The sequence below is a fragment of the Lepidochelys kempii genome, chromosome 10 (assembly GCF_965140285.1).
Source record: "Lepidochelys kempii isolate rLepKem1 chromosome 10, rLepKem1.hap1, whole genome shotgun sequence".
NCBI lineage: Eukaryota > Metazoa > Chordata > Testudines > Cheloniidae > Lepidochelys > Lepidochelys kempii.
This window is the reverse complement of record NC_136389.1, coordinates 84,914,547-84,925,152: the sequence shown is the minus strand read 5'-3', so window position 1 is coordinate 84,925,152 and position 10,606 is coordinate 84,914,547. Positions and strand designations below refer to the sequence as shown.

Sequence of the window (10,606 nt, the reverse complement as noted above, 5' to 3'; positions counted from 1 at the left end):
GAGCGCCTGGATCTCACCCCCCCCCAACACAGCACCCCCCCTCAGAGCGCCTGGACCTCACCCCCCCGCCACAGCACCCCCCCTCAGAGCGCCTGGACCTCACCCCCCCGCCACAGCACCCCCCCTCAGAGCGCCTGGACCTCACCCCCCCCAACACAGCACCCCCCCCTCAGAGCGCCTGGACCTCACCCCCCCCAACACAGCACCCCCCCCCTCAGAGCGCCTGGATCTCACCCGCCCTCAGAAAGCCTGGAGCCCCCCCACTTCCTGCAGCCAATCACAAGCCGGTCACAAGTCTGCCCCTCACTGCGTTGAGCCAATGAGGAGCCTCCAGTGGGCGGGGTCTATGTGGCGGTTGGGCCGCCTGGGGCCTCGCTGACGCGATCTCCGGGCCAATGAGGAGCGGCCCTGGGGGGGACCCGGGACGTGGCCGCCGAGCGGACGCAGCCGAGCGGAGCCATGACCCGTAGGTGCCGGGCGGCCCCGGCGTGGCCCTGCCGGGCGGGGCAGGGCGGGGCGGGGCTTATGCGGAGCCCGGGGGGTTATGTGGGGCGGGGCTGCCCAGGGCTCTCTGGGGGGGGGAGGGTTCGGGGGAGCCGGGGGGGTTAAGTGGGGAGCAGGGGGATGTGGGGCGGGGCTGCCCAGGGCTCTCTGGGGGGAGGGGGGGAGTCTGTGCAGGGGGAAGGTTCTGGAGAGCCTGGGGGGTTATGTGGGGAGCAGGGGGCTGCCCAGGGCTCTCTGGGGGGAGTCTGCGGGGGGGAGGGTTCTGGGGAGCCCGGGGGGGTTAAGTGGGGAGCAGGGGGATGTGGGTCAGGGCTGCCCAGGGCTCTCTGCGGGGGGGAGGGTTCTGGGGAGCCGGGGGGGTTATGTGGGGAGCAGGGGGATGTGGGGTGGGGCTGCCCAGGGCTCTCTGCAGGGGGGGAGGGTTCTGGGGAGCCGGGGGGGTTAAGTGGGGAGCAGGGGGATGTGGGGCGGGGCTGCCCAGGGCTCTCTGGGGGGAGGGGGAGAGTCTGCGGGGGGGAGGGTTCTGGGGAGCCCGGGGGGTTATGTGGGGAGCAGGGGGATGTGGGGCGGGGCTGCCCAGGGCTCTCTGCGGGGGGAAGGGTTCTGGGGAGCCGGGGGGGTGATGTGGGGCAGGGCTGCCCAGGGCTCTCTGGGGGGAGGGGGGGAGTCTGTGCATGGGGAAGGTTCTGGGGAGCCCGGGGGGTTATGTGGGGAACAGGGGGATGTGGGTCAGGGCTGCCCAGGGCTCTCTGGGGGGAGGGGGAGAGTGCGGAGGGGAGGGTTCTGGGGGGAGGGGGAGAGTCTGCGGGGGGGAGGGTTCTGGGGAGCCCGGGGGGTTATGTGGGGAGCAGGGGGATGTGGGGCAGGGCTGCCCAGGTCTCTGCCTGGGGGCAGTCTGCGGGGGGGAGGTTTCTGGGGAGCCCGGGGGGTTATGTAGGGAGCAGGGGTGTGGGAGTAGGCAGCCCTACTTGTGAGAGCCAGAGGCTGTGGGGTCAAGGGGTCACCCTCTCAGTGCTGGCTGAAAGGTTGCGTGAATGGCCTGGGTTTTGCATCCAGGCTTGTTGGAAGCAGCGCCCGTCCTGGTGCCAGGATACCCGAGAGCTCCCTCTGCTAGCGGGCTGGCAACGCCATTGTCAGAGCTCAGTAGGGCTTCTAGGTGGAGCTCTTCTCGCACTTGCCCAAGTGACTGTTCTCCGCATACCTCCTCCAGCGGCTGCTGCCTTGGCTGTTTAATTAACCGGGCTCTTCAGGGCACACACCCAGCTGCCCCACCCTGAGTCAGGCTCCTTAACCCTGCACACAGCCCTTCCCTGGGGCTCCACGGGGACTGCCCGCTTTGAGAGTGCAGTGCTGCTGCCCTTGGATACTGACCAGTTTGTTCTTCAAGACAGGTGGTCGGGCGACCATTCTCTGTGAGCTGATGGCTGTGCCAGTCACCCAGCCTGAGTGCTGGCACCAGGGGAACTCCCAGTAACCTCTCATCTCAGGCTTGTGTTCCTTGCTTCCAGAAGTACCTCAGACAGGAGGGCAGCTGATGTCCAGTGGGGCTGGGTCGTGGGGCCTTATCTCATCCAGGGTGCAGCGAGTCAGTCTTCTGCTGGTGTCGTTGCAGGCGGTAACCAGCGTGAACTGGCCCGTCAGAAGAACATGAAGAAGCAGACTGACTCGGGCAAGGGGAAGCGGCGCGATGACGGCCTGTCGGCTGCTGCCCGGAAGCAGAGGTAACTGTCCATGATGAGAGGAAGAGGCAAGAGGCTGGCTTTTTCTCTCCCCCTCCTGGCCTGTGACTCTGGTACACAGCATCTGACTTAACCAGGCCCTAGGTTCCTGATTGGGGCTGCAACCCCATGCTCCCTGCAGCAACTCCACCTGCCAGAGCTGCTTCTGGAGGGCTCCTACGAAGCAGGGTCTTGGCTCCCTTCTAACAGTGAGGTTCATGCTCAATGGGCCCTGGGCTCCTGCATGCTGTGTCAGTCCATGGTCTAGCCATGGAAGTAGCATCCTCTGCCGGGAACCAGGCTTAGCATGGGGGGTCACAGCCCAGCATTCTCACTTGCAATGTGTATAGAGCTGGGCCCTGGGCAGAACATCAGCTTTCTCTGAAATAACGGTGAATAAGTGTCCTGCCTCCCTGTCTTCTCATTTCCCCTCCTTCCTGCAGTGTCTTCCCTTCTCTGGGATGATGTCTCTTTCATCAATCAGATTTCTCTGGCATGCTCAGTAACTTGCTCTTCCTGTCCTCCAGCAGCATGTACCCACCCCACCACCTATGTTCCCCAGCAGAGGCTTTTGTCCTGTGTTTCTTCTTACTGCTTTGAGAAGGCCCTGTTGTATCCCCACCTCCCTCAACTAATTGCATCCTGCCTGCCCCATCCATCCACCCAAGGTTTCCAAATTCAGTTCTCCTGAATCTGCAGTTTGGGTGCCCTGGATCTGCCACTCCTGCTCTGGCCAGTAGCTCCCTCGTGCTGAAATCCTCTGCCTCCAGAAACTACTACTTTTGCTATCAGAAAACCTGAGATGCTCTCCCTGTTCCCTCCTGGCCCACCACTAACAGGCTCCTTTTCTCCCAATAGAGACTCTGAGATAATGCAGCAGAAGCAGAAAAAGGCCAGTGAGAAGAAGGAGCAACCAAAATAATGTGTGGGGAACTTGGTCTGTCGCAGGAGAAGTGAGGCAGCATCCCTGCCGTTCACCTTTGCGCTTGCCCTGCCCTCATCTCCAGCCCACCACAGTCTCCTGGCCCTCTTGCTTGTAGAATGCAAAGCATGTAGCCCTGCCGGGATTGTCTGCCCCGATGTATGTTCTCCCCACTCTCTACAATGTGCAGCCAGTGTTGGCCCAGAGGGGCTGGCCTATGGCTGCATAGCCAAGCAGCTGCAGGAGCCCCTCACCCTTCTTAGTCACATCAGACCCACTTCTATGTATTAAAGTAGCTTTTGGATTCTTCAGGGGTGCTGGATTATTGGTAGGTGTTCGTGACCCCGCAGAGCCTTCCCCCTTGACGTGCCATTCCCTCCCTGCTCCTGCCACTGAGGGGTTGGGTTGGGAGCTGCTTGCCATATTCAGGGGAGTCTGGAAGGGCTCAAGCCCTCCCAAGCTGAAAGCATGGCCCTGGACCTAGCTAGCATCAAGGCAGGGCTTAGGGGAATCTATGACAGGAGGGGCAGGGGAAGCCACAGGCTGAATCCTTAAAGGCCAATGCACTGGCAGTGCCAGGGGTGACCCCACTCTCTCCTCTGCCTCCCCTAGAGCTGTCAACAGGCAGCGATGGTGTTTCTCTGGCACCCAGTGGTCAAAGCTGGGTCCCAGCCCCAGAGAAATGGGGGAGGCAGTGGTGGAGCCAGGGGAGAGGGTGCAGGGCAGGCTTGATTTATTTATTTGGGGGTTGGGGGGGGGATTTATGTGTCTAAGAGGCAGCAGGCTCAGACCACCTCTCCCCTTGCTGGCTGCTTCCCTGGGCATGGAGCCCACCATGCCAAGCTGTAGGCTAGGCTATCCTTTGAGCAGATGTAGCCTGACCCTAGCCTTCTGGGGTGGAGCAAGCTGGCTGGTGCCAGGTGCTCATGGAGGAGGCAGCACCACATCCTGGGTCATGCATGAGCAGGGAAGCAACAGTTTAGGTCCTATTGCCCCAAGCACTCAATGGCAGGGGGACCCAGGGAAAAGAAAGGAGCCCTATGGTGGGTGAGCTGAACTGAGAGCCCTGCATCACTCCCAGAGGGAGGGGACAGTCTCCACCCAGCCAGAGGGAGATTACAAAAAAAGTTTGTTAAAGACTGCCCCAGGAGAGGCCAGAACAAGCCTGATGCCCATTTCTCTCCTCCCCTGTACCGTAAGGCAAAGCAGCTGCTAAAATATCAAGGCAACCCAACCAGAGCCCTGCAGCCAGCAAAGGGTTAAACATGGAGAGGGGTCTGCCTGGGGCAGCAGAATGATGTCCCACTTCAACTCAAGATCTCAGAGCCAAATGGGGAGGTAATTGTCCAATAAGAACTAACTTTTGGGGGTGAGTGCCAAGCTTTTGAGCCAGCTCTTCCTCCAGTCCCTGTGGCGCTCAAAAGCTTATCACTCTTACCCCCAGAAGTCGGTCCAAGAAGAGATTTAATAATTTTATTAAGATGACGTTGAAGTAAAAAGAAAACAGTACAGAGTTTAAGCATAGAAGTTTCTGGTTATCAGGGAATAAGGTACAGATTATCAAGGGCTGCGAAATTCAGTTTAGGAACGGGTGACGTAAGGAATACATAATCTGCAATCTCCCCGATTGGGGGTAAAAGGTTAACGGGTCAAAGTACAGACATTGAGCTATGGGGGTATGTTGTCCATATAACGGCTATGTTCAGGTGTGGAGTATAATGAGTAGATACGATGATGAGGATGGATTTACCCTCATTTGGTGGGATTTAATGTTCAGTGAGTTTATGGTTCCAGTTCATACGGTCCAATGGAAAAAGTCTCTCAGTCCCTTTCCCGTAGTGGATGCACGATCTCGTACCAGCTCACCCCTCCTGGTACTGTTGGTGGCCGGTGATGTGTTCGATGTAGATGTCCCTGGACCATCGGATGGTGTCTGAGACCATGAGGCGCCACATGAGCTGTGCGTAGCATCGACCGATCCCACGGGTCCGCAACGCATGCTCATTGCAGGGCTCCCAAGTGCCCAAGGCTCCGACGATCAGGGAGTCCATCTGCACCTCTGGCACCTTAGAGACTAACCAATTTATTTGAGCATAAGCTTTCGTGAGCTACAGCATCTGATGAAGTGAGCTGTAGCTCACAAAAGCTTATGCTCAAATAAATTGGTTAGTCTCTAAGGTGCCACAAGTCCTCCTTTTCTTTTTGCGAATACAGACTAACACGGCTGTTACTCTGAAACCTGTCATCTGCACCTCGTAGCCCTTTGCTCTCAGGGTGTCAGCCAGGGGGGCATATTATTATTTCCCTCCCTTGTCTCTACTATCCTGGGACATAGTGACAGCGATACCTACATTAAACTCAGAATACAGTTCCCAGAGCTGCTCCACGCAGGAACAAACCATGCCCTGCATGCCCAGGCTTTCGAGCATGGTAAGTACTGAAGGTGCCTTCTTTCTGCCCCAGGGTGGTCTCAGCTTGCAGCCAGGGCCCTAGGCCCGCCCCACTCCATGGGGTGTCTTGCCCAAGCGACAGCAGGGCACCATCTGCCTCTTTTGGTTGAAGGAGCCACAGGCTCAACCCTTCTCTTCTGCACTAGGTCCCACAGCAGCTAGAGTGAGGTGCCTGCCTGGCAGGGGCACTCAGGTCAGTTAGGATTCCACTAGCATCTTCACTTGGCTCCATGGTCGTCTGCACCACCCTGCAGAGCCAAGGGGCACAAATGTTACCAGCATGCAGCCTCCTGCCCCCCGCGCTGGAAGCGGGGCCCTGTGAACAAACCCTCATCTCCCAAGCACCTCCCAGCAGGGGCAAAGGACGTTCCCCCCAGAGGGAGGGGGATGGTGCACATTTAACTCTTCCCCCTGGGCTGAGTGTGGCTGGGCCTCTGGGTGGCAAGCAAGGTGCTCTTCTGCAGCCAACAGTCTCCCACCCCAAAGGCCCAGGGAAGGGGCTGCACCCACTCCTACTGCTGGGCTCTCTCCTCCCGGGTGCAGCACAGCTTCCACCACATTGGTGCCATCCTTGGCGCTGGTCTCGCAGAACAGTGAGTTGTAGGCCTGAGAATACAGGAAAGAAATGGTTACTTGCCGTAACTGTGGCTCTTTGAGATGTGCCGGAGATGGGAATTCCACTGAGGTGTGTGCGTGCCCAGCATGCCGGAGCCTTTTGCCGAGCAGTACGTGTAGAGGGGTGGTGCGCATGGCTGTGACCGCTCCATTGGCTATCTGAGGCAGTGCCATCCCAACCCCCGTCAGTTCCTTCTCACTGAAAGCCCATGAGAGAAGACTCCGCTGCAGAGGGGATGGAAGGTTGGTTGTGGAATACAGCTGCATCCCATCGTGAAGAACCAATTACAGTAAGTAGCCGCTTCTTCTTTGAGTGGATACACATATTCCACTTTGGTGACTCACAAGCAGTACCCCAGTCTGGAGGTGGGGCTTGGAGTCTATTGAAATGCGGATCACAAGGCTGCCCTTGAGGCCTGTGTCCGCTCTGGAAGATGCGGTAATCGCATAATGGTCCGTAAACATATGTATGGATGACCGGCAAATGTCCAGTATGGAACAGTCACTGAGGAATGCTATTGCGCCCTCATGGAGTGAGCCCATATCGGCTGAGGAGGCGCAGCCAAAGATATTTCATACACAGTCTTGATACAGGATGAAACAGAGAGAACACTCTTTGGATAAATGTGGTCACGTTACCTTGTTTGTCCCGAGAGCATTGAGTGTAAGGGCGGCTCAGCCATCAGGGCCTGCAACTCTTCTTGCAGATGTGATGGCTATCAGGAATGGGGTTTTCTGAGACAGGAAAGGAGGGGCACCATAGAATATCAGGGTTGGAAGGGACCTCAGGAGGTCATCTAGTCCAACCCCCTGCTCAAAGCAAGATCAATCCCCAACTAAATCATCCCAGTCAGGGCTTTGTCAAGCCTGACCTTAAAAACTTTTAAGGAAGAAGATTCCACCACCTCCCTAGGTAACGCATTCCAATGTTTCACCACCCTCCTAGTGAAAAAGTTTTTCCTAATATCCAACCTAAATCTTCCCCACTGCAACTTCAGACCATTACTCCTTGTTCTGTCATCTGCTACCACTGAGAACAGTCTACAGCCATCCTCTTTGGAACCCCCTTTCAGATAGTTGAAAGCAGCTATCAAATCCCCCCTCATTCTTCTCTTCCGTAGACTAAACATCCCCAGTTCCCTCAGCCTCTCCTCATAAGTCATGTGTTCCAGTCCCCTAATCATTTTTGTTGCCCTCCGCTGGACTCTTTCCAATTTTTCCACATCCTTCTTGTAGCATGGGGCCCAAAACTGGACCCAGTACTCCAGATGAGGCCTCACCAGTGTTGAATAGAGGGGGACAATCACGTCCCTCGATCTGCTGGCAATGCCCCTACTAATGCATCCCAAAATGCCATTGGCCTTCTTGGCAACAAGGGCACACTGTTGACTCATATCCAGCTTCTCATCCACTGTAACCCCTAGGTCCTTTTCTGCAGAACTGCTGCCTAGCCATTCGGTCCCTAGTCTGTAGCGGTGCATGGGATTCTTCCATCCTAAGTGCAGGACTATGCACTTGTCCTTGTTGAACCTCATCAGATTTCTTTTGGCCCAATCCTCCAATTTGTCTAGGTCCCTCTGTATCCTATCCCTACCTGCCACCGTATCTACCACTCCTCCCAGTTTAGTGTCATCTGCAAACTTGCTGAGGGTGCAATCCACACCATCCTCCAGATCATTTATGAAGATATTGAACAAAACCGGCACCAGGACCGACCCTTGGGACGCTCCACTTGATACCGGCTGCCAACTAGACATGGAGCCATTGATCACTACCCGTTGAGCCTGACAATCTAGCCAGCTTTCTATCCATCTTATAGTCCATTCATCCAGCCCATACATCTTTAACTTGCTGGCAAGAATACTGTGGGAGACCATGTCAAAAGCTTTGCTAAAGTCAAGGAACAACACGTTCACTACTTTCCCCTCATCCACAGAGCCAGTTATCTCGTCATAGAAGGCAGTTAGATTAGTCAGGCATGACTTGCCCTTGGTGAATCCATGCTGACTCTTCCTGATCACTCTCCTCTCCTCTAAGTGCTCCAGAATTGATTCCTTGAGGATCTGCTCCATGATTTTTCCAGGGACTGAGGTGAGGCTGACTGGCCTGTAGTTCCCAGGATCCTCCTTCTTCCCTTTTTTAAAGATGGGCACTACATTAGCCTGTTTCCAGTCGTCCGGCACTTCCCCCGATCGCCATGAGTTTTCAAAGATAATGGCCAATGGCTCTGCAATCACATCCGCCAACTCCTTTAGCACTCTCGGATGCAATGCATCCGGCCCCATGGGCTTGTGCACATCCAGCTTTTCTAAATAGTCCCGAACCACTTCTTTCTCCACAGAGGGCTGGTCACCTCCTCCCCATGCTGTGCTGCCCAGTGCAGCCGTCTGGGAGCTGACCTTGTTTGTGAAGACAGAGGCAAAAAAAGCATTCAGTACATTAGCTTTTCCCACATCCTCTGTCACTAGGTTGCCTCCCTCATTCAGTAAGGGGCCCATACTTTCCTTGACTTTCTTCTTGTTGCTAACATACCTGAAGAAACCCTTCTTGTTACTCTTAACATCTCTCGCTAGCTGCAACTCCAGCTGTGATTTGGCCTTCCTGATTTCACTCCTACATGCCCGAGCAATATTTTTATACTCTTCCCTGGTCATTTGTCCAATCTTCCCCTTCTTGTAAGCTTCTTTTTTGTATTTAAGATCAGCAAGGATTTCACTGTTAAGCCAATCTGGTCGCCTGCCATATTCACTGTTCTTTCTACACATCGGGATGGTTTGTCCCTGTAATCTCCATAAGGATTCTTTAAAATACAGCCAGCTCTCCTGGGCTCCTTTCCCCCTCATGTTATTCTCCCAGGGGATCTTGCCCATCTGTTCCCTGAGGGAGTCAAAGTCTGCTTTTCTGAAGTCCAGGGTCCGTATTCTGCTGCTTTCCTTTCTTTCTTGTGTCAGGATCCTGAACTCGACCATCTCATGGTCACTGCTGCCCAGGTTCCCATCCTCTTTAGCTTCCCCTACTAATTCTTCCCAGTTTGTTAGCAGCAGGTCAAGAAGAGCTCTGCTCCTAGTTGTTTCCTCCAGCACTTGCACCAGGAAATTGTCCCCTACACTTTCCAAAAACTTCCTGGATTGTCTATGCACCGCTGTATTGCTCTCCCAGCAGATATCGGGGTGATTGAAGTCTCCCATAAGAACCAGGGCATGCGATCTAGTAACTTCCAGAAGTTGCCGGAAGAAAGCCTCGTCCACCTCATCCCCCTGGTCCGGTGGTCTATAGCAGACTCCCACCACGACATCACCCTTCTTGCTCACACTTCTAAAATTAATCCAGAGACTCTCAGGTTTTTCTGCAGTTTCATACTTGAGCTCTGAGTAGTCATACTGCTCTCTTACATACAGTGCAACTGCCCCACCTTTTCTGCCCTGCCTGTCCTTCCTGAACAGCTTTTATCCATCCATGACAGTACTCCAGTCATGCGAGTTATCCCACCAAGTCTCTGTTATTCCAATCACATCATAATTCCCTGACTTTGCCAGGACTTCCAGTTCTCCCTGCTTGTTTCACAGGCTTCGTGCATTTGTGTATAGGCCCTTGAGCTAACCCACTAATCGCCCCTCTTTCTCAGTATGAGGCAGGAGCCCTCCCCTCTCACACGCTCCTGCTTGTGCTTCCTCCTGGTATTCCACTTCTCCACTTACCTCAGGTCTTTGGTCTCCTTCCCCCGGTGAACCTAGTTTAAAGCCCTCCTCACTAGGTTAGCCAGCCTGCTTGCGAAGATACTCTTCCCTCTCTTCCTTAGGTGGAGCCCGTCTCTGGCTAGCACTCCTCCTTCTTGGAACACCACCCCATGGACAAAGAATCCAAAGCCTTCTCTCCAACACCACCTGCGTAGCCATTCGCTACCAGACAGGAAGCAAGAGGCTTAAAAGGGGGGCCCAACTCTCAAACCAGAGGATGTAAGTGGAGAAGCCCTTACAGAAATCTCATATGGGGATTCTTACCTGTGCAAAGATCTGGGACGGGTGGAGGCAGGCAAACTACCCTTTCCAGAGAAGGCAAGGCAGGGTGGTAAACCATATCTGAAGAGGGCAAAGGTGCAGTGTGGTGAACTGGACCAGATGTGTATAAGTGGCCATGTGTCCCAGCAGGTTCAGACCCACCCGGAGTGGCATGGAGGGCTGAGATTACCAACAGAGGCAGAGCTGTTGAATTACCCGGAAACAGTTGGTCAACAGGAACACTCTTGGCCTTGTGGAATTTAACAGGGCCCCAGTGAACTCAATTTTTTGAGTGGAAGCCCAGGTTGACTTTGCAGTGTTTAAAATGCATCCCAGATTCTTGAGCAAACACAACATCGTGTTGATGTGGGTGAGAACCTCCTCTATGGAGCTGCCCTT

General features: G+C 55.1%; 1 protein-coding gene across 2 annotated transcripts; it reads left to right on the top strand.

Annotated features, from left to right (window-relative positions):
- The first annotated feature begins 361 nt into the window (after positions 1-361).
- On the top strand, positions 362-3,453 carry SERF2 (small EDRK-rich factor 2). 2 transcript variants are annotated; one of them, XM_073361506.1, is made up of 3 exons: positions 362-466; positions 2,013-2,225; positions 3,081-3,453. In XM_073361506.1, the coding sequence occupies exons 1-3, from the start codon at positions 396-398 to the stop codon at positions 3,142-3,144; spliced, it is 348 nt and encodes a 115-aa protein (XP_073217607.1). In that variant the 5' UTR covers positions 362-395; the 3' UTR covers positions 3,145-3,453. The 2 variants fall into 2 exon arrangements, with proteins under 2 accessions (XP_073217607.1, XP_073217608.1); XM_073361507.1 differs by having other exon boundaries at positions 380-466; positions 2,117-2,225.
- The last annotated feature ends 7,153 nt before the right edge of the window (positions 3,454-10,606 follow it).